Raw genomic sequence first — 24,052 nt, 5'->3', positions numbered from 1 at the left:
CAAACGTATACGCTTGATTCGTCGCCTGTGCTGCCATAGCTCGGCAAAGCACAAACGACAGCCTGTTGTCAGTTTCAAATTGTGCTGATTTCAAATTGTAGGGTTCGTCTAAAAAAATTAAAAGAGAAATCTTGCGCTGTACGAAGAACGTTCGGTTGTGGATACGGTACTAGAGTCTTTAGTTAAAACCGGTTTGATTTTGACTATGTATTATCGATATCGTACCTTCCTATTTCAGAATTGATATTTTATAAAGTGTTAGTAGAACTTTCAAAGTTTAATTTGTATACTAGTAACACATTAATCATGTATATATTTTTAAAATAAAATATACTAAAGTAGACAATGAACGTTTTCACTTCTTAATTTTACGTGTTAAAATCGACAAATTCAAATAAATATTATTTTGTTTGCAAAGGATAAAGTATGGGGGGGGGGGGGTTAACGACATCAAAGATAAAGCATATTGATTTAATAATCATCCGACCCCATACAACCGTAAATAAAATGTGTTGAGTGCATCGTTAAATAAAACATTGTATTCTTCCTTCCATCTGCTGTTGGATGTCTAACATTTGGTAATTTTTACATATAATCTTATCTAGAGAGGAATCGAGTGCATGTGCAGTGGGAGGGTATTGGAGGTCGAAACTCTTACTTGCCCAAGCTTAAACAAAAATTGAAATGTAGTTTTGGGGGGAGCATGGCCCCATATAAATTTCGCTCAACACAGTCTATAACCCCAACCCCGCTGAAATCCCTGCACATGCGCCTTGGAAACCCGCACCATTTTTTTTAGCTAGGGATCGTTTATATGTACCATCCCACAGACAGGATATCACATACCATGGTATTTTATATACCCGCCGATGGTTAAAGTAGTGAATAAAAATAACATATAGTCTTGAAAAATGTTACGTAAGTCGAACACAGTACCCTCTTCCTCTACCCCTACAGCGTTACATAATTAGTAACACCCCCTTACATGTAACGCGTATGCCAACAGCTGGCCACTGTCAAAATTTCAAGGCAAATCCCCCACCCACCGATCCCTGGAAAGGCGTTGTACCATACCTCTATGGATATAAATATGTTTTGGAGATATGAGACGACCCCTCAATCAAGACAGTTAAATTTGTTCAAAAATTGCGAAATCTCACGTGATCTCTTGTTGGGGAATTCTATACTTGTGATAAGCCAATGAAAACCGAGGTCGGTACAAGCCCGTCAAAAGTGTCCCACTTTCAAAATACTGGCTTTGTTTTTGACCTGGATAAGCCAGCGTAGTGAAATCAGTGCGGAGTGCCGCGTCATATATGCACCAAACGTAATTGGATTTTCTGTTCTATATGCTTAAATAATAAAAATATTCTGGATATTGCCGCTTTAATAACATAATTTGATTTAGGAAATTTGTCACCAAGACCGAATGCCCTCGCTTCAAACCCAAGTGGGATGGTGCATATAAAAGATCCCTTGCTGCTAATTGAAAAAGAGTTGCCCATGAAGTGGCGACAGTGGGTTTCCCGTCTCAATATCTGTGTGGTCCTTTACCATATGTCTGATGCCATATGACCATAAATAAAATGTGTTGAGTGCGTTGTTAAATAAATAAAAAAACATTTCCAAACCCAAGTAAATTGGTATAGTTTTTTTCTTTTGGGTTAGGCCACTCAGCACCAGAAAAGGTTAGTATATTTTGTCAATATAAATTACAGAGAAAATTTGATTAAACTATCAGAGTGATCTCTCTTTATACATGTATATGTATCTCTACAAATATCTCATCATCAGGCCGACCGTAACACTTCAAGTGACTAGTAGAAGTATATGTTGAACATTGTACTGAAAATAAGACATCCATACTACGCCGTAGCCACTGTTCAACAAAATACAAGCTGTCACCCCCATGCAATCTAGTGGTCCCTGCAATGCACATGTTGTGAACAGTCAACAGAGTTCAATGATCTAGTTGGAACTCGTTGCTAGTAATTTACATGCATTTTTGAGATTTAGATACTTAATAATAACAGTGCAGTTACTGTTTTAATATTTACTTTTAATCTGTTTTCAGTTCACAAATTATATTTTATTTTTAACAGTAAGGAAAAAATACATCTTGGAAAAAAAATCCAATATAGTCCATGGCAAAAAATATGCCGCAGATAATTAAAAAAACTGCAGCAATCTCAATGGCATTATCCATTGCAGGGGTTGCACAAGTGGTAATTGTTGTTAAATAAATAGGCTACATTATACAAGTGGTAAATGCTGTTAAATACATAGGCTACATTATACAAGTGGTAAAAAAATAAAAATAAATGTTTTATTTAACGACTCACTCAACACATTTTATTTACGGTTATATGGTGTCAGACCACACAGATATTGAGAGAGGAAACCCGCTGTCGCCACTTCATGGGCTACTCTTTTCAATTAGCAGCAAGGGATCTTTTATATGCACCATCCCACAGACAGGACAGTACATACCACAGCCTTTGATATACCAGTCGTGGTGCACTGGCTGGAACGAGAAATATATACAAGTGGTAAATGCTCTTAAATAAATAGGCTACATTATACAAGTGGTAAATGTTGTTAAATAAATAGGCTACATTATACAAGTGGTAAATGCTGTTAAATAAATAGGCTACATTATACAAGTGGTAATTGTTGTTAAATAAATAGGCTACATTATACAAGTGGTAAATGCTCTTAAATAAATAGGCTACATTATACAAGTGGTAAATGTTGTTAAATAAATAGGCTACATTATACAAGTGGTAAATGTTAAATAAATAGGCTACATTATACAAGTGGTAAAGGTTGTTAAATAAATAGGCTACATTATACAAGTGGTAAATGTTGTTAAATAAATAGGCTACATTATACAAGTGGTAATTGTTGTTAAATAAATAGGCTACATTATACAAGTGGTAAATGTTGTTAAATAAATTGGCTACATTATACAAGTGGTAAATGCTGTTAAATAACTAGGCTACATTATACAAGTGGTAAATGTTAAATAAATAGGCTACATTATACAAGTGGTAAATGTTAAATAAATAGGCTAAATTATACAAGTGGTGAATTTTGTTAAATAAATAGGCAACATTATACAAGTGATAAATGTTATTAAATAAATATATTATGCAAGTGGTAATTGTCTTTAAATAAATACATTGCACAAGTGGTAATTGTTAAATAAATATATTACACAAGTCGTAATTGTTAAATAACTACATTATACAAGTGCTAATTGTCTTTAAATAAATACATTATACAAGTGGTAATTGTTAAATAAATACATTATGCAAGTGGTAATTGTCTTTAAATAATTGTAAGATATTTCTGCCCAACAGAGCCTTTTTGGTGTGTAAAATTACACATTTACCTTCTGACTACTGCAGGCGAGATATCTCGCCCAACGTCACACCAGTCGACATACTGTACACTGTATACAGTGCATTCCCTGTCACACCAGTCGACATACTGTACACTGTATACAGTGCATTCCCTGTCACACTAGTCGACATACTGTACACTGTATACAGTGCATTCCCTGTCACACCAGTTGACATACTGTACACTGTATACAGTGCATTCCCCAATTCATATTTCCCACCATTTTGCACACGACACTCACCTGAATCGATCTATTAACAGGAAACGGAAGACAACTCTTTTTCTTGTATCTTTAAATTTTGTTTTTTTAATGGAAAATATCTTGGAATTTTGAGTTGAAAAATTGGTTTTTGGCAAGTATGTTTGCTTAACAACAATGGTAGCACGTCATGGTGCATTTTCAGGGATCGATAGCTGATCGTGACAGCTAATTTGATAATAAATTTGATTGTTTTACCAACAACGAAAATCATAAAATATTGGGATATGAATTGTAGTCAGAAAACCACTGTTATTGGGAATAATGGACATAAATACTGGACAGCTGGCCACAAATGTCGTAAGTAAATGCTATTTTAAAAGTTTTTGGCCTAATTTTAATCAACATTAACTGATTTAAATATCATAAAACTTAAAAAAATCCATGAAAATAATACGTAACGATTCAAATATCAATTTTATTTTATGTATTTATAAAACATTTAAGTGAATATATGTGAGTAGAAATTATAAACTTGTACCCACTCAACGTGGGTTTTTTTCAAACAAATTAACATGCTCATATACCACTACGGTTTCAAACATGCATGAAAATGTATTTAACCTTTAGACTACTGAATTAATTTTAGTAATTCAGGTTTGCATACTAACTAGTATATCATAAAGATGTCCTAAATGGGTTTATCTTCTTGAAATATGCAGAATTGGAAGAATGATAAATTCAGGTTTGCATATATTATCAAGAAGTCCTAAATGGGTTTATCTTTATGAAATTGTAAATTTGGTTTATTGTATAAACCACTTACTTGAATATATTTTTGTTGCACGAGGCATATCCAAATAACTGGGTTTTAATTTTTTGGCAATGGTATTTACTTGTGGGTTTAGTTCCAATATGAAGGTTTCACATTTGGCTCGGGTTTCTCCCAAACTATAAGTCGTAGATCAGTGAAACTTGGTATCCAGTTGCACCTATGAATGTTTATCTCTTTAAAATTTAATTGGCATTTAGTTCAAGGTTACGTTTTTGGATTAGGTCCATTTCTCACAACCTACAAAAGTCTTACGTTACTGACATTACTGATATTTGGTATATAGTTCAGGCACATGTGGAGGGGGAGGGTTTCATTGGTCGAAAGTTCTCCCTGCTGAAGCAAATTTTCTCCTTTTAAATTTTTTTTATTTTCTGAAGGAGCATGACTTGACAACTATATAAACTTTGCTTGCCATAATCTAGCCCCCTCCTTCGCTTGCCACAGTCTAGCCCCCTCCTTCGCTTGCCACAGTCTAACTTTCCTCTTTTGCTTGCCACAATCTAGTCCCCCTCCTTCACTTACCACAGTCTAGTCCCATCCTTCATTTGCCACAGTCTAGTCCCCCTCCTTCACTTACCACAGTCTAGTCCCATCCTTCATTTGCCACAGTCTAGTCCCCCTCCTTCACTTACCACAGTCTAGTCCCCCTCCTTCACTTACCACAGTCTAGTCCCCTCCTTCACTTACCACAGTCTAGTCCCATCATTCATTTGCCACAGTCTAGTCCCCCTCCTTCACTTACCACAGTCTAGTCCCCCTCCTTCACTTACCACAGTCTAGTCCCCCTCCTTCACTTACCACAGTCTAGTCCCATCCTTCATTTGCCACAGTCTAGTCCCCCTCCTTCACTTACCACAGTCTAGTCCCCCTCCTTCACTTACCACAGTCTAGTCCCCTCCTTCACTTACCACAGTCTAGTCCCATCCTTCATTTGCCACAGTCTAGTCCCCCTCCTTCACTTGCCACAGTCTAGCCCCCTCCTTCGCTTGCCACAGTCTAACTTTCCTCTTTTGCTTGCCACAATCTAGTCCCCCTCCTTCACTTACCACAGTCTAGTCCCATCCTTCATTTGCCACAGTCTAGTCCCCCTCCTTCACTTACCACAGTCTAGTCCCATCCTTCATTTGCCACAGTCTAGTCCCCCTCCTTCACTTACCACAGTCTAGTCCCCCTCCTTCACTTACCACAGTCTAGTCCCCTCCTTCACTTACCACAGTCTAGTCCCATCCTTCATTTGCCACAGTCTAGTCCCCCTCCTTCACTTACCACAGTCTAGTCCCCCTCCTTCACTTACCACAGTCTAGTCCCCTCCTTCACTTACCACAGTCTAGTCCCATCCTTCATTTGCCACAGTCTAGTCCCCCTCCTTCACTTACCACAGTCTAGTCCCCCTCCTTCACTTACCACAGTCTAGTCCCCTCCTTCACTTACCACAGTCTAGTCCCATCCTTCATTTGCCACAGTCTAGTCCCCCTCCTTCACTTGCCACAGTCTAGTCCCATCCTTCATTTGCCACAGTCTAGTCCCCCTCCTTCACTTGCCACAGTCTAGTCCCATCCTTCGCTTGCCACAGTCTAGCTTTCCTCCTTTGCTTGCCACAATCTAGTCCCCCTCCTTCACTTACCACAGTCTAGTCCCCCTCCTTCACTTACCACAGTCTAGCCCCCTCCTTCACTTACCACAGTCTAGTCCCATCCTTCATTTGCCACAGTCTAGTCCCCCTCCTTCACTTACCACAGTCTAGTCCCATCCTTCATTTGCCACAGTCTAGTCCCCTCCTTCACTTGCCACAGTCTAGTCCCATCCTTCATTTGCCACAGTCTAGTCCCCCTCCTTCACTTGCCACAGTCTAGTCCCATCCTTCATTTGCCACAGTCTAGTCCCCCTCCTTCACTTGCCACAGTCTAGTCCCATCCTTCGCTTGCCACAGTCTAGCTTTCCTCCTTTGCTTGCCACAATCTAGTCCCCCTCCTTCACTTACCACAGTCTAGTCCCCCTCCTTCACTTACCACAGTCTAGCCCCCTCCTTCACTTACCACAGTCTAGTCCCATCCTTCATTTGCCACAGTCTAGCCCCCTCCTTCACTTACCACAGTCTAGCCCCATTCTTCACTTACCACAGTCTAGTCCCCTCCTTCACTTACCACAGTCTAGCCCCCTCCTTCACTTACCACAGTCTAGCCCCCTCCTTCACTTACCACAGTCTAGCCCCCTCCTTCACTTACCACAGTCTAGTCCCATCCTTCATTTGCCACAGTCTAGTCCCCCTCCTTCACTTACCACAGTCTAGCCCCCTCCTTCACTTGCCACAGTCTAGTCCCCCTCCTTCACTTACCACAGTCTAGCCCCCTCCTTCATTTGCCACAGTCTAGTCCCCCTCCTTCACTTGCCACAGTCTAGTCCCATCCTTCGCTTGCCACAGTCTAGCTTTCCTCCTTTGCTTGCCACAATCTAGTCCCCCTCCTTCACTTACCACAGTCTAGTCCCCCTCCTTCACTTACCACAGTCTAGCCCCCTCCTTCACTTACCACAGTCTAGTCCCATCCTTCATTTGCCACAGTCTAGCCCCCTCCTTCACTTACCACAGTCTAGCTTTCCTCCTTTGCTTGCCACAATCTAGTCCCCCTCCTTCACTTACCACAGTCTAGTCCCCCTCCTTCACTTACCACAGTCTAGCCCCCTCCTTCACTTACCACAGTCTAGTCCCATCCTTCATTTGCCACAGTCTAGCCCCCTCCTTCACTTACCACAGTCTAGCCCCCCTCCTTCGCTTGCCACAGTCTAGCCCCCTCCTTCGCTTGCCAGTCTAGCCCCCTCCTTCACTTGCCACAGTCTAGCCCCCCTCCTTCGCTTGCCAGTCTAGCCCCCCTCCTTCGCTTGCTAGTCTAGCCCCCCTCCTTCACTTGCCATAGTCTAGCCCGCTTCTTCGCTTGCCACAGTCTAGCCCCCATCTTCGCTTGTTTGAATGTTTATCTCAGTGCATTTTAAATTTTGCTATTAATTTTTTAAGTTTAATTTTTTTAATTAAAATATTTATAATTGTTTAACTCAATATTATTAAGTGTGTGTGTGTGTGTGTGTTTTGGATCATATCTCACAAACTATATAAGTTTGCATCAGAAGCTTTATGGTTCATCTATATACCCAAATGTTTTAGACTGTTCAGTAATTCCTTGCTAGTGTCATATGGTTTTAGTAATTCCTTGCTAGTGTCATCTGGTTTTAGTAATTCATTGCTAGTGTGATATGGTTTTAGTAATTCATTGCTAGTGACATATGGTTTTAGTAATTCATTGCTAGTGTCATATGGTTTTAATAATTCATTGCTAGTGACATATGGTTTTAGTAATTCATTGCTAGTGACATGTGGTTTTAGTAATTCATTGCTAGTGACATGTGGTTTTAGTAATTCATTGCTAGTGTGATATGGTTTTAGTAATTCATTGCTAGTGTGATATGGTTTTAGTAATTCATTGCTAGTGTCATGTGGTTTTAATGATTCATTGCTAGTGTGATGTGGTTTTAATGATTCATTGCTAGTGTGATGTGGTTTTAGTCATTCATTGCTAGTGTCACGTGGTTTTAGTAATTCATTGCTAGTATCACGTGGTTTTAGTAATTCATTGCTAGTGTCACGTGGTGTTAGTAATTCATTGCTAGTGTCATCTGGTGTTAGTAATTCATTGCTAGTGTCATATGGTCTTAGTAATTCATTGCTAGTGTCATATGGTCTTAGTAATTCATTGCTAGTGTCATGTGGTCTTAGTACATTGCTAGTGTCATATGGTTTTAGTAATTCCTTGCTAGTGTCATGTGGTTTTAGTAATTCATTGCTAGTGTCATCTGGTTTTAGTAATTCATTGCTAGTGTCATATGGTTTTAGTAATTCATTGCTAGTGTCATATGGTTTTAGTAATTCATTGCTAGTGACATATGGTTTTAGTAATTTATTGCTAGTGTCATATATTTTAGTAATTCATTGCTAGTGTCATATATTTTAGTAATTCATTGCTAGTGTCATATGGTTTTAGTAATTCATTGCTAGTGTCATATGGTTTTAGTAATTCATTGCTAGTGTCATATGGTTTTAGTAATTCATTGCTAATGTCCTATGGTTTTAGTAATTCATTGCTAATGTCCTATGGTTTTAGTAACTTGTCACACAGATGACTTTCAAATATTGTCTTAGTAATGATGGGTTTTCATAGCATTTATGAAAACTGCTCAAATATACATTCACTTATGTAACTTTCTAACGATACTTGTCATTTTGTTTGCTATTAATTGTTGATTAAATCATTATGTTTAAGAACACTGCCACAACATTGACACCTAATAATGGAAGAAGCTGTATATATATATTTAAGAAAAATGGCAGAGATATTTATTAGCCTTTAATTCATTTTATTGAGTTTATAAATGTTCATCTCGGTGCATGTTTTTCAGGCTCGTGTCCGGTTTGAAGGAGAGAATGGTGCCACACTGGCACTGGAGAAGGCTAACGAAGCCAATGATGATAAGATTGAAATCAATAATAGTCTTCTCATGCTTCGTGTTCTAGAAGGTAACTAAAATGGCCAACGATGATAAGATTGAAGTCAATATTTAAGTCTACAATATCTCCATAATTGGGAATGCAGTTTGAATACATCATAGGTCATTCCTGATTTTGCTGCATTGTAAGATGTTTCCGACTAATAAAATATTTCTGTGATTAAACTTACATATTAAATACTTTTTTTTGTTTAGAATATCAGTGTCTGTATATTCAATGTGTTCCATAATAACCCATTACAAGCATTTTTTGATATGGATCCGAGTCAGCAGCACCCCACTGGTGGCCAGGGAGGATCTACAAATGTACCCCAGTGGGTTAAAAGCATAGCATTTGATACATATACACCTTGACCCATTACAAACATTTTCAGATATGGACCCAAGTCAGCAGCACCCCCTGATAGCCAGGGAGGATCTACAAAATTCGCCCACCCCTTTTAGTGGGGCCGCTAGGTTTTTTCCCCTGCTACGTTAAGGTCGACGACAGTCACTTTTCGCACCCTTGTTTTGGCTTTGTAAACAATAAATATAGCATATTTTACCGTAATTTCACTTGAAATCCATATTTCGTAAAAGGTACAATTATTTAATCACAAGATTTTTTTCAAACACATTCAGGTGCATTAGTAATGCTAAAAAAAAAATAAAAAAATTCAATAACAATTTTATGCTGGGATTTTCCCAGCATTCTCAAAACGGAAATGTCGTTTACCCAGTTTATTGTTATTGTGGTCATCTCAATATTTGTAAGAAGCCCAAACTGGATTTTGTCTTCAAATAATTTTGTACATACGAAAAAATTATTTTTAGGAAATAAAATGAAATTTAACCTAGTACAAATATTAGAACGATCAGAAACACATTTAATTTACAGCCACTAATATTTTATGCAGAAAAATTTATTTGGTATGTAATTACAGTCGTTAAAAAATCTGTTAGTCGATAACATCTTTAAAATTTGCAGCAAACTCAGGAATGTCCCTTTAATAATTGGGAATAAGTCTAATCTATGTTAATACTTGGAAATAAGTCTAAACTATGTTAGTAATTGGGAATGCAGTCTGAATACATCGTATGTCATCTTAATAATTGGGAATAAGTCTAAACTATGTCAGTAATTGGGAATGCAGTCTGAATACATCGTAGGTGATGGTCATAAAATAATAAATTCTAAAATATCTTAATTGGGAAAAGGTTCTGAATACATCTTAATAGGGAATACGTTCTGAATACATTTTAATTGGGAATACGTTCTGAATATATTTTAATAATTGGGAATACGATCTGAATACATCTTAATAATTGGGAATACGTTCTGAATACATCTTAATAATTGGGAATACGTTCTGAATACATCTTAATAATTGGGAATACGATCTGAATACATCTTAATAATTGGGAATACGATCTGAATACATCTTAATAATTGGGAATACGATCTGAATACATCTTAATAATTGGGAACTCTGAATACATTTTAATTGGGAATACGTTCTGACTACATCTTAATTGGGAATACGTTCTGAATACATCTTAATAATTGGGAATTCATTCTGAATATATCTTAATAATTAGGAATACGATCTGAATACATCTTAATAATTGGGAATACGTTCTTACAGAGTTTGACAAATCCGCTAGCCCGACGCCCGTGGCCAGTGGTTTTTAAGTTCGGGCTAGTGAGAAACGCAAAACCACCCCCTCTGCTTATCGCTCGATCGTGTTTTGGTTTTTATTTTCTTTCTTTTTCTCTCGGCTGAAATTTTGTTTAATAAATTTGATTGTGACGTATGTCATAGAATAATATCAACAACACCATCAGTATATAATAATAATCCACTTGAACTAGGTCTGGAAACTGCAGTAACATGCTATCTCTACATCGTCACAGTTACAGCATGCATTGTTTACTTTTCCCTTTCAAGTTTCTGGCACAGGAAATAAGTCTAATGACATGCGTGTTTTGATTGGTTGGACATGTCACGTGGTAGTTAATCTCGCACATAATTATGTTTTAGTCTAAGAACTTGGAAATCACCAATCGCGACGACAGGATAATCTCAATCAAGTAAACCCCAGTCATGCTTTGAATTTCAGTGTTTGTTTTATTTACCTATTGTTTTCTAATTTAACACTTCGCTTACATATGGTTATCGGCAACCAGGAAAACAATTTACTTTAATGGTAACCACACATGCAATGACTCGGCTTGGCCTATTACATTTGGATAATGTCTCACAGCTGCCGATACAAGATAATACCTTTTTTGTTCACCAATTAACAACGGATTAGATGTCGCTGTTCTATTCCATTGATATCAGTCTGACCTGGGATAATGCCCTGTATTTGAGCAATTGGCAGTACCATTCCTGGCGACATGAATAGTAGGCCCTAAAAGTATAACCCACTACCACACTGTCATACCCTCATTTAAATTTAATTATTTTGATAGTGGTTTTAGATACCAACCATGAGTTTAATCAATTATTGTTCCCCGGGGGAGGGCAAAAGCAAAAACGGGACAATGACGATGGATCACACTTGACAAAAGACCAAACGTACAACACAACAAAACTAAAAGTTACAACATAATTTAAGTGTTTGTTTCATTTTACTGTTATACTCGTAAATGTGTAATCTTACAAAAATTCGATAAAAATCCAGTTATAATTGATCAAGAATTTGGGCTTGTGCTTTATCTTGGTGGGCTAGTGGTTTTCACAAACCCACTAGCTCTGTGGCTAGTGACTTTTCAAAATATTTGTCATACTCTGGTTCTGAATACATTTTAATAATTGGGAATACGATCCGAATACATCTTAATAATTGGGAATACGATCTGAATACATCTTAATAATTGGGAATATGATCTGAATACATCTTAATAATTGGGAATATGATCTGAATACATCTTAATAATTGGGAATATGTTCTGAATACATCTTAATAATTGGGAATATGTTCTGAATACATCTTAATAATTGGGAATACGATCTGAATACATCTTAATATTTGGGAATACGATCTGAATACATCTTAATAATTGGGAATATGTTCTGAATACATCTTAATAATTGGGAATATGTTCTGAATTGGGAATACGATCTGAATACATCTTAATAATTGGGAATATGTTCTGAATACATCTTAAAGGACAAGACAATTAACCTTTAGACTACTGGATTAATTTTTAACAAAAAACACATTGAGTGGGTACAAGTTTATAATTTTTACTCACATATATTCACTTAAATGTTTTATAAATACATGAAATAAAGTTCATATATGAATCGGTAAGTATTATTTTCATGTCTTTTTTGTAATTTTTATTGTTTTTAGATCGGCTAATGGTGATTAAAATTAGGCAATAAATCGAAAAAGTTGCGTTTACTTACGGGCATTTGTGGCCAGCTGTCCAGTATTTATGTCCATTATTCCCGATAACTGGTTTTCTGGACAAAATTTATTTTAAAATCCGAACTACGATTTGTTGGTAAAACGATCAAATTTATTATCAAATTAGCTGTCACAATCAGCTATCGATCCCTGAAAATTACAGCGACATGCCGCCATTGTTGTCAAGCCAAAATATTTGCCGAAAACCACTTTTTGAACTCAAAATTTCAAGGTATTTTCAATTGAAAAAAAGAAGACAAAAAGCCACCATTTAAAAAAAAAAAAATATTATTTTATTTTATTTCGATTTCCGGTGAGTGTCGTGTGCAAAACGGCGGGAAATATGAATTCGGGAATGCACTGTATACAGTGTACAGTATATCAACTGACGTGACGTCGGGCGAGATATCTCGCCTGCAGTACTCAGAAGGTTAAGGGATTTGGCCTGGTATGCATATTCAACTATATATAATGCACATTATTGCTTAATATCAACAAGTATAATCATATAGTTAATTAATAAAATGGTTAAATGTGACGGCTATTATATATAACGGGCGCAGCCATTTTGTACCATCCCAGTGAATACGCCCTCTGGCGAGCTGGTGGTTACGTAATACCTAATGTGTCATGTCAGGAATTAGTCTTCGAAATGAAGAAACAAAACATACCTGATTTTTGCAGATGTATCGCAGTGTTCTGTAATTATATCCATCCTAGTAAGCCAGCACCAATTATATACTATTTTTCAATACAAAATAAACCACCATTGTCAAAGTGTTGAAATAACTGTATTATGTTTCGTACATAAATTATCCCACATACTGAAACAATAATCAGTGTTTTCTTGGTTAATTGGTCTTTTCTTTCTGTGGCCTTTCTGTGGTTCCTGATTGGCAGGTGTATATTCAGACGGTCCCCAGACACTGTGTCTAGACACACTAAAAAGACGTGCCTCTTTTATGAAGATCACAGGGTATTGTGTGATAACAGCATGGATACACTTCAAATCGTAATGGACATTACCAACCGCCCTGCTTTATTACTGTAAGTAATTCTGTAAAACCCTTGATTAAGTAGACTTTCCCATCTAAAATCACAAAACTGACCAATTACGTCGTCCCAAAGAAAAGAAAAGTATCACTTTGGTATCGTGAGTGGTAGTTTTTGCTCGAACGTGCCCTACCAATAGGCCTAATAGTATGCATTTTTTTCTTTGGATTTAAAAAAAATAAAATATACTAGAACTCCATTTCGTTCTATTGATGTAACCTGAAATATATTTAGTTAAATAGTTTATTATATATACTATCAGGTCATTTATATTGTTTTACAAGTCAAGTTGATGAAAGCGAAGCACCTTGTCGTAAATTAGAGCGTTTGTTTACACTGTGCATAGAGAAGATGGACGGAGCTGACGTCACTTCGCCCCAAGTTATACCACCGGACGTCATAAAAACGAAACAAAATGGCTGCCCCCAGTTAGATGGAATAATCATGTTTTTTTTATTAACTCTAGAATTACGCGTTTTTCATTTGTTAAAGTGTCAGTATGTGTTGGTGGTCCAGGTATGCATCTTTCCAACACATAAGGCTCTTGTTTGACTTGACCCTACCTTTAATAATTGGGAATACGATCTGAATACATCTTAATAATTGGGAATACGTTCTGAATACATTTTAATAATTGGGAATACGATCTGAATACATCTTAATAATTGGGAATACGTTCTGAATACATTGTAGATGAAATAGTTTTAACTCTTAAGATATCTTAATGGGTGGTGTTCGTAGATCTTAATAGGTGTTTTTCATGTTTCGTAGATTGGTTCACCAGATGAGTCTTTCAGCTGCACACCTACAGTACTAATAGCCAATGTATTTTTCATGCCGGGGTGTTGTCATACGTTCATTCATTCATTCACACCTACAGTACTAATAGCCGATGGGGTGTCGTCATACGTTCATTCATTCATTCACACCTACAGTACCATGATGGCAAGGAAAGGTCATAGTCATTTGGAACTGTTAAAAGTTTATCTAATAGACCAGAAGCACTAAGGCAATTCTTTCAAAGGAAACTGTCAATTTGAGCAGTTTCAGGAGGCGGGATGTAGCCCAGTGGTAAAGTTCTCGTTGATGTGAGGTTCTTTTAAAGAAAACGGTCAGTTTGACCAGTTTCAGGGGTCAGGATGTAGCCCAGTGGTAAAGGGCTTGCTTGATGTGTGATTCTTTTAAAGAAAACGGTCAGTTTGACCAGTTGCAGGGGTCAGGATGTAGCCCAGTGGTAAAGGGCTTGCTTGATGCGTGATTCTTTTAAAGAAAACGGTCAGTTTGACCAGTTTCAGGGGTCAGGATGTAGCCCAGTGGTAAAGGGCTTGCTTGATGCGTGATTCTTTTAAAGAAAACGGTCAGTTTGACCAGTTTCAGGGGTCAGGATGTAGCCCAGTGGTAAAGGGCTTGCTTGATGCGTGATTCTTTTAAAGAAAACGGTCAGTTTGACAGTTTGGGGTCACCAGTGGTTTGCTTGAGGGGTTCTTTTAAGGGGTCAGGGTGTAGCCCAGTGGTAAAGGGCTTGCTTGATGTGTGGTTCTTTTAAAGAAAACGGTCAGTTTGACCAGTTTCAGGGGGCGGGACATAGCCCAGTGGTAAAGTTCTCGCTTGATGAACGACTGGTATATCAAATATATAGAAAAATGTAGTGGGTTTCCTCCAAAACTATGTCAAAATTAACCAAATGTTTGCCATCCAATAGCCGATGAAATGTGCAATGTCGTTTAATAAAACACACTTTAACTTTGACCAGTTTCATTGAAGTTCGTCAGGTTTAGGGTTTGATGATTACCAGTTCCTCACTCAACCACCCCACCCATGTAGGGGCATGCGTTGATCTTTCAGGTTAAAAAGTAATACAAGTAACAGGAGCTTGAATTGCATTCATGTTACAGCAATAATTTGGAGACATTCGAGAAATAATAGAAGTTAAATTAAATAAAACATTTTACAATGGTCAGTATATGTAACATATTGGAAGTGGACGTTTTTGGACATTATGTGTGACATGTATTAGAAGTGGACAATGATCAGTATATGTGGCATGTATTGGAAGTGGACAATGGTTAGTATACATGTATGTGACATTCATTGGAAGTGGACATTGGTCAATGTGACGAATTGGAAGTGGACATTGGTCAATGTTGTGACATAAGTGGTCAGTGTATGTGACATATTAGAAGTGGACATTGGTCAATATATGTGAGATGCATTGGAAGTGTATATGATGATATAAAAACTGCTCTTTTTTTCTGTGGCTGCTGATAAGGTGAGGAAGAGCTAGAACATTGGCAGAGTATTTTCAGCAGAAAACATCATGGCAGAAATAAGAAGTGGACCCAGCCATTCAACAAGGGCAAGAGGAAGTTCAAACAGGTAAACTCTTTGTCTTATCTGCTAACAATGATCATGTTTTCCTTTCAACCAAGAGGAAGTTCAAACAGGTGAACTCATCATCTTATCTGACTCCAAGATGGAAACATGACATTAGAAAATAGGGGTAGGGCTCTTGTTAAGATGGAAATATGACATTAGGGGTAGGGCTCTTGCCGGACTTTAAGATGAAAATATGACATTAGAAGATAGGGGTAGGGCTCTTGCCGGACTTTAAGATGGCAATATGACATTAGGGGTAGGGCTCTTGCCGGACTTTAAGATGGAAATATGACATTAGAAGATAGGGGTAGGGCTCTTGCCGGACTTTAAGATGGAAACATGACATTAGAAGATAGGGGTAGGGCTCTTGCCGGACTTTAAGATGGAAATATGACATTAGAAGATAGGGGTAGGGCTCTTGCCGGACTTTAAGATGGAAACATGACATTAGAAGATAGGGGTAGGGCTCTTGCCAGACTTTAAGATGGAAACATGACATTAGAAGATAGGGGTAGGGCTCTTGCCGGACTTTAAGATGGAAATATGACATTAGGGATAGGGCTCTTGCCTGACTCTGAGATGGAAATATGACATTAGAAGATAGGGGTAGGGCTCCTGCCTGACTTGGAGATGGAAATATGACATTAGAAGATAGGGGTAGGGCCCTTGCCTGACTCAGAGATGGAAATATGACATTAGAAGATAGGGGTATGGCCCTTGCCTGACTCAGAGATGGAAATATGACATTAGCAGATAGGGGTAGGGCTCTTGCCTGAATCAGAGATGGAAATATGACATTAGAAGATAGGGATAGGGCCCTTGCCTGACTTGGAGATGAAAAATCACAAAGAAATGTTGCACCAAGGATTAATGTTAGCAGCAGATTATTTCTTTATTCACAGGATCAGTTAATGAGCCATATAATTCCACACAATTATTCTTTTTTTTGATACAGTACTAATAAATTGGTAAAATTCTCGTTTGTACTCGGAATGTTATGCTGATAGCCTCATTAGCAATTATAACACCTACCTTATACCAGATGTAACATTTGCGTGATACTTAGCATTTGTCAACATTTCTCTACCTTTTGTTTCAGGGAGGACATGGCAAGACGTTCCACAGAGGAGGTAAATTAATTATAAATCAGGGTCATGGTTAGCGGAGGTAAATTGATGATAAATTAGTGTCAGGCTTAGGGGAGGTAAATTGATAATAAATTAGGGTCATGGTTAGGGGAGGTAAATTGGTAATAAATTAGGGTCATGGTCAGGGTTAGGGGAGGTAAATTGATAATAAATTAGGGTCAGGGTTAGGGGAGGTAAATTGATGATAAATTAGGGTCAGGGTTAGAGGAGGTAAATTGAAGATAAGTTGGTGTCAGGGTTAGAGGAGGTAAATTGATGATAAATTAGAGTCGGGGGTTAGGGGAGGTAAATTGATGATAAATTAGGGTCATGGTTAGAGGAGGTAAATTGATAATAAATGAGGGTCAGGGTTAAGGGAGGTAAATTGATGATAAATTATGGTCAGGGTCAGGGTTAAGGGAGGTAAATTGATGATAAGTCAGGGTTAGAGGAGGTAAATTGATGATACGTCAGTCAGGGTTAGAGGTAAATTGATGATAAATTAGGGTCATGGTTAGGGGAGGTAAATTGATGATAAATTATGGTCATGGTCAGGGTTAGAGGAGGTAAATTGATAATAAATTATGGTCACGGTTAGGGGAGGTAAATTGATAATAAATGAGGGTCTGGGTTAGGGGATGTAAATTGATAATAAATTCAAGGTTGGAGAAGGTAAATTGATGATAAATTAGGGTCATGTTTACATGATAAAATTTGATGATAACGGTTAGGGTTAGTGGAGTTAAATTGATGAAGTCAGGGTTAGTGGAGTTAAATTGATGAAGTCAGGGTTAGAGGAGGTAAGTTGATGAAGTCAGGGTTAGAGGAGGTAAGTTGATGAAGTCAGGGTTAGAGGAGGTAAGTTGATGAAGTCAGGGTTAGAGGAGTTAAATTGATGAAGTCAGGGTTAGTTGAGTTAAATTGATGAAGTCAGGGTTAGAGGAGGTAAGTTGATGAAGTCAGGGTTAGAGGAGGTAAGTTGATGAAGTCAGGGTTAGAGGAGGTAAGTTGATGAAGTCAGGGTTAGAGGAGGTAAATTGATGAAGTCAGGGTTAGAGGAGGTAAGTTGATGAAGTCAGGGTTAGAGGAGTTAAATTGATGAAGTCAGGGTTAGAGGAGTTAAATTGATGAAGTCAGGGTTAGAGGAGGTAAGTTGATGATCTTTTATTTAATTTGTTTCTGCTCTTTTAAAAAAACTGGATTAACCCTAAATTTTAAATCAGAAATTAATTGTTTTATAAAATTTAAAGTATTAGCATTTAACTTGATTTGTGATAAAGCAAGTGCTGGATGAATAAAACTGGATTGGTGGTTACATTTAAGGACATTATCGATACACATATTGTGTGGCAATCATTTGTCAATCTTTGATCAAATGAATTACAGGCACCATATGAACAAAATAAATTTAAAACATTTACATAACCATAAGAGAAAATGAATTACAGTCACTTTTCTTATAGACGGAGAACCACATGAGAAAAGGTCTAAGCCAGAGTGATGGGAACTGTCTTGGTGAATGTTGCTTTAACAAGATGAAAATGAGTCCACGTCAGAGGTCTGCCTAGTTTTTCAGTGGACACAGAGACAAATTACGGCAAGTGTACAAAATGGTACATTTAAAACCATGGATTGGTTTGGAAATGACATGTATCTGTTCAGTGTGTGAAACAGTTTAGTATCTGCATTTCATTCATTGCTGCTTTAAAAAGAAAGCTCAGTCTGTGGGTTTTAAAGTACACCAACGTTCATTTTATAGATTACAAAATTAGTAGAAGTTTGATGGTCAGAAAAGACACAACCTGTTTAATCATAACTGTTCGTAATTATATGGAGGTCTCTCTGCTTAAAAATGACTGTCCGTAATTAAATAGAGGTCTCTCTGCTTAATCATGACTGTCCATAATTAAATAGAGGTCTCTCTGCTTAATCATGACTGTTCATAATTATATGGAGGTCTCTCTGTTTAATCATGACTGTCCGTAATTATATGGAGGTCTCTCTGCTTAATCATGACTGTCCATAATTATATGGCGGTCTCTCTGCATAATCATGACTGTCCATAATTATATGGCGGTCTCTGCTTAATCATGACTGTCTGTAATTATATGGAGGTCTCTCTGTTTAATCATGACTGTTTGTAAATAAGTGGAGGTCTCTCTCCCAGGTTAAACTTTCACTATGGTTCTTTCTACTTCACACAGTAAGCCTCTTCGCTACACTTTCCCGTAACAGGATTCGGCCATTGTGATGACGTCGCATTGTTTAGTCGACGGTGATGATGTCAGATTGTTTAGTACACTGTGATGACATTGAGTTGTCTAGTACACTGTGAGTGCACTGCCATGACGTCAAGTTGTTTAGTAGACTGTAATGACATCAAGTTGTTTAGTACACTGATGACGTCAAGTTGTTTAGTACACTGTGATGACATCAAGTTGTTTAGTACACTGTGATGACATCAAGTTGTTTAGTACACTGATGATGTCAAGTTGTTTAGTACACTGTGATGACATTAAGTTTACTACACTGTGATGATGTCAAGTTCTTTTGTACACTATGATGATATCAAGTTTAGTACACTGGTGATGTCAAGTTGTTTTGTACACTAGATGACATCAAGTTGTTTAGTACATTGCAGTGATGTCAAGTTGTTTAGTACACTGATGGGGTCAAGTTTAGTACACTGTCATGATGTCAAGTTGTTTGGTACACTATGACGACATCAAGTTGTTTTGTACACTACGATGATGTCAAGTTGTTTGGTACACTATGACGACATCAAGTTGTTTTGTACACTACGATGATGTCAAGTTGTTTGGTACACTATGATGATGTCAAGTTGTTTGGTACACTATGACGACATCAAATTGTTTTGTACACTATGATGATGTCAAGTTGTTTTGTACACTATGATGATGTCAAGTTGTTTGGGACACTGACGACATCAAGTTGTTTTGTACACTATGATGATGTCAAGTTCTTTTGTACACTATGATGATATCAAGTTTAGTACACTGGTGATGTCAAGTTGTTTTGTACACTAGATGACATCAAGTTGTTTAGTACATTGCAGTGATGTCAAGTTGTTTAGTACACTGATGGGGTCAAGTTTAGTACACTGTCATGATGTCAAGTTGTTTGGTACACTATGACGACATCAAGTTGTTTTGTACACTATGATGATGTCAAGTTGTTTGGTACACTATGACGACATCAAGTTGTTTTGTACACTACGATGATGTCAAGTTGTTTGGTACACTATGATGATGTCAAGTTGTTTGGTACACTATGACGACATCAAGTTGTTTTGTACACTATGATGATGTCAAGTTGTTTGGTACACTATGACGACATCAAGTTGTTTGGTACACTATGATGATGTCAAGTTGTTTGGTACACTATGACGACATCAAGTTGTTTTGTACACTATGATGATGTCAAGTTGTTTTGTACACTATGATGACATCAAGTTGTTTGGTACACTATGATGATGTCAAGTTGTTTGGTACACTATGACGACATCAAGTTGTTTGGTACACTATGATGACATCAAGTTGTTTTGTACACTATGATGATGTCAAGTTGTTTTGTACACTATGATGATGTCAAGTTGTTTGGTACACTATGACGACATCAAGTTGTTTTGTACACTACGATGATGTCAAGTTGTTTTGTACACTACGATGATGTCAAGTTGTTTTGTACACTACGATGATGTCAGGTTGTTTAGTACAATGTTATGATGTCAAGTTTTTTAGTACACTGCGATGGTGTCTGGTTTAGTACAATGTCATGACGTCGTTGTTTAGTACACCGCGATGATGTCAAGTTGTTTAGTACACTGATGACGTCATGTTGTTTAGTACAATATCATGATGTCAAGTTGTTTAGTACAATGTCATGATGTCAAGTTGTTTAGTACAATGTCATGACATCAAGTTGTTTAGTACACTGCTGATGTCAAGTTGTGCATAAGAATCTGGAAATACACAACGGAAAGCACACCTAAGTGTTGTTATAATGGGCTACAACATGAAATGTGTAAATGCCCACTTCAGACAAGAATATTTTAGTTCATGTTGAAGAATGGGTTGAGGGAAGTGTAGATGGACATGTTCAGGGAGGTGTTTTAGAAAAATCACCTCAACAGTCTTATCAGGCCATGTATCTTTTAGATTAAACTTACATATTTGGTTTGTGCCTTGTTTATAGCTGTTTAGTTGAAATTTTCTTACTGTTTTTTAAACTGAATATTAAGATAAAGGTAATATATGCAAATTTTATATTATTTCTGCCAGTGTCATTTCTGTGGACATATTGTACCATATATTAATTCCTCTCAAGTATGTTCGTGAACAGTTTGTACATGATATTGTAATTTTACTTAACAAATAATAAAATGTATGTCTTATTCTTTGTGTGATTTCTGCCTTGTTGTCTGGTTTGTTAACAATGTGTGGTGGCTCCATCGCCAAACTAAGTAAACAAAACAATAGGACCCTATCCTATCTCTTGAATTACGTCAGCTTGGTGTAATTTTTTTAGCAACAGCGATCTGCAGTTCTTGCTGCTATCTGTTATAGGGTTTGACATCTGTAGTAGCTGAAAAAGGGACTTCGAACCGCCATCTTTTTTGTTTGCAGCTATCTGTTGTACAAGTGTATATGCGATATCAAGCTTCCATGTGTTGTAAGGCTCATTAGATAACTCGTGGCCAATCCTAACGGCAGCACTTGAAACTCGTAAGCTTTGCCATCGAATAGGAAGCGCAGGAACTTCCAAAAATCCTGATGAATCGAAACATGCAGGTAGGCGTGTTTCAAGTCGATTGACGCCGCCCACTCCCCAACCTGGAGTAAAGCCCGGACCGACTGCACCGTCATGGAAAGAACGACCACGAATGCATTCAGCGGCTTGAGGTTGAGAATCGGTCTCCACTCGCCTTTTTCTTTTGGGAAAAGAACAAACCCCAGGGAGTCCAAATCCACCTGATGGATGGCACCCTTGCCGAGAAATCATCGTTTCCACCAGAACCCACCTGTCAAACGACGGCATTGGAAGCATCTGGGGAGAAGTGAAAAGGTTATCCGATATCCCTCCTTGACAACCGACAGAACCTATGGGTCAAGGTCTGGCAGGAGACGCCATTGTGGAAGAAAATGACATAACCTGCTGCCCATGGGAATGTCTGCTAAGGGCACCTCTGTTAACAGTTGCCAGTCGCCCGGTGGCTTAGCACTTAGCACTTGGTGGTAGCCCAAAAACGTGCTGCCCTCAGACGAGCACGATTCTGTTTGACGGGGGATGGCGCCGTCCCAGATTGCCAAGTAGGAGCAGAAACCTTAGGATTCTGAACCCCCCTCAAGAAAAGCTGGTTTCTTGGAGGAAGGCGGGCGAAACGCAGGAGCACTGGAACGGCGCTTACGAGCGTTACCAGGCTAGGGCAGGGGAACAAACTTGACCGACTCCTTATCCGTGACAAGACTGAAGTCCGACCCAGACAGCAAGGTCTCCCTCACTGACCGGCTGCGAAAATACGTTTTCACAATACCAGTCGCCTTCACGGCAGCCGCAAAACAAACTCGAGCCATCAGGGGAAGACTCCACAGCCTTATCCATCCCAAAAAGGAAGGTACCTGGATGGTTGCTCAACTGAAAGAGAAGTTTTGATAACTTCTCCATCATCTCTAGGTGTCAAAAGACGCCGGACGACAATCAGTCTTAACCCAAGCAGAAACAACTGCTGCATGGTTCAGGAAAGATGCGCCCAACGTCTGATACGAAGAGGGGCCCATCAGCTACGTATCGGGTAAGAGTTTTGCGATGGCCAAAGCCACCGGAAACTCCTCCACCACCGCTCCCATGATACGATCGGTCCCAGCGATCAAAGTATCCATCTCCAGTAAGGATTCGTGTGCCTCCTGGGCAAGCGGAAAACCAAGCTCCATCCCTAGCGATTGATTCCCAAAAGAAAAGCTCTGAAAAGTGGGAACATCCACCTTCGCTGGGAAAGCGTCAGCACATACAAGTCGGACTTCGTTACTTACGAATTGCAAAACCATTGCATAATCGAAATCTTCTGCAGGCAGGACAGATGCATCGAGTCCCGCCGCTCAGCAATCCGGATCGTCCAATACATCTTCCGACTCCGAACCGGAACTGGAAGGCAAATTTTCCTCAGAAGAGACTTCCCTCAAAACTGGCAGCACCGAAGACTGCGGCTGACCCTAAAGGGCAGGGACGGGAACAAACATCCATCCTTGCGTCACCCCTGCATCGCCAAAACGATCATGGGTGGAAACAGGCACTGACGGGAGTCCCCACGGCTTCACCCTGCAACCGAAGCAGAGAACTTTTATGAACCAGTGGTGGCGGCCGGCGTCACTGAACGACTAGGAACGCCATCCGAATGGCGGTATGAAGAGGAGGCGTTCTTACGCCTACTACCCTTCCTTGCACGAACAGTGCCCACGGACTTCTCGGAAGCCATCGGCACCTCCGAGGTTGCCTCCTCGCTCTTCTCTCCCTTTCCTTTCCGAACATCCGTCTTCCTGTCCGCCTCCCGGACCTGGCAATAGAAATTTCGTCCAAATGGACGAAGGCCATGTCGTGCAGACCTTGCACTGTTGGTCCAAAGAATAGGCCCTACAGGACCAACACAACAAGTTCGAGTCGAACCGGGGAAGCCGCTTGCCGTAGCCGGCTTCGGCACACACGGTCAATCTCGCGGTTGAGCCCGATGAGGCCGTGTCAGACATTCCGAAAAAATTCGTAACCCCAATTATCCCCCAAAACAAAGTATGTCTTTGGTAAGGGCTATGGAAAACAAATAAACAAAATTGCACTTCACGTGTTACAAAAAAAACAACGAAAAACCAAAAGTTTGCAGAGCTTGTTAAAAGTACGTCCACAATGGAGTAGTCTGCCCATGCGCGAATATGGATATACATCCGGCAAGGGAAGACAATTCTGCAGTGGAGGAGATGATTCGGGTTGTATAGCATTGTTGTGCTAGTACAGTAAATTGAATAAGACTACTGGTTATTTCATTTGGTTGATATAACTGATGGTGAACCTTCACCGATTTAATATATGTATGGT

General features: G+C 38.7%; 1 protein-coding gene across 1 annotated transcript in view; it reads left to right on the top strand.

The window, feature by feature from the left end:
- Positions 1-21,367, top strand: part of LOC121382831 (lupus La protein homolog) — an 84,320-nt gene extending 62,953 nt beyond the window's left edge. Inside the window, exons 11-14 of the mRNA XM_041512457.1 lie at positions 8,886-9,003; positions 15,715-15,821; positions 16,921-16,951; positions 18,412-21,367. Of these exons, the coding sequence (XP_041368391.1) occupies positions 8,886-9,003; positions 15,715-15,821; positions 16,921-16,951; positions 18,412-18,449 (294 nt within the window). The 3' untranslated portion in view covers positions 18,450-21,367. The remainder of the gene's footprint in view (positions 1-8,885; positions 9,004-15,714; positions 15,822-16,920; positions 16,952-18,411) is intronic.
- Positions 21,368-24,052: the final 2,685 nt, after the last annotated feature.

This window comes from Gigantopelta aegis, chromosome 10 (genome assembly GCF_016097555.1).
Source record: "Gigantopelta aegis isolate Gae_Host chromosome 10, Gae_host_genome, whole genome shotgun sequence".
NCBI lineage: Eukaryota > Metazoa > Mollusca > Gastropoda > Neomphalida > Peltospiridae > Gigantopelta > Gigantopelta aegis.
Note: the sequence above shows the minus strand (reverse complement) of the source record. Positions and strands in the feature narration are given on the sequence as shown.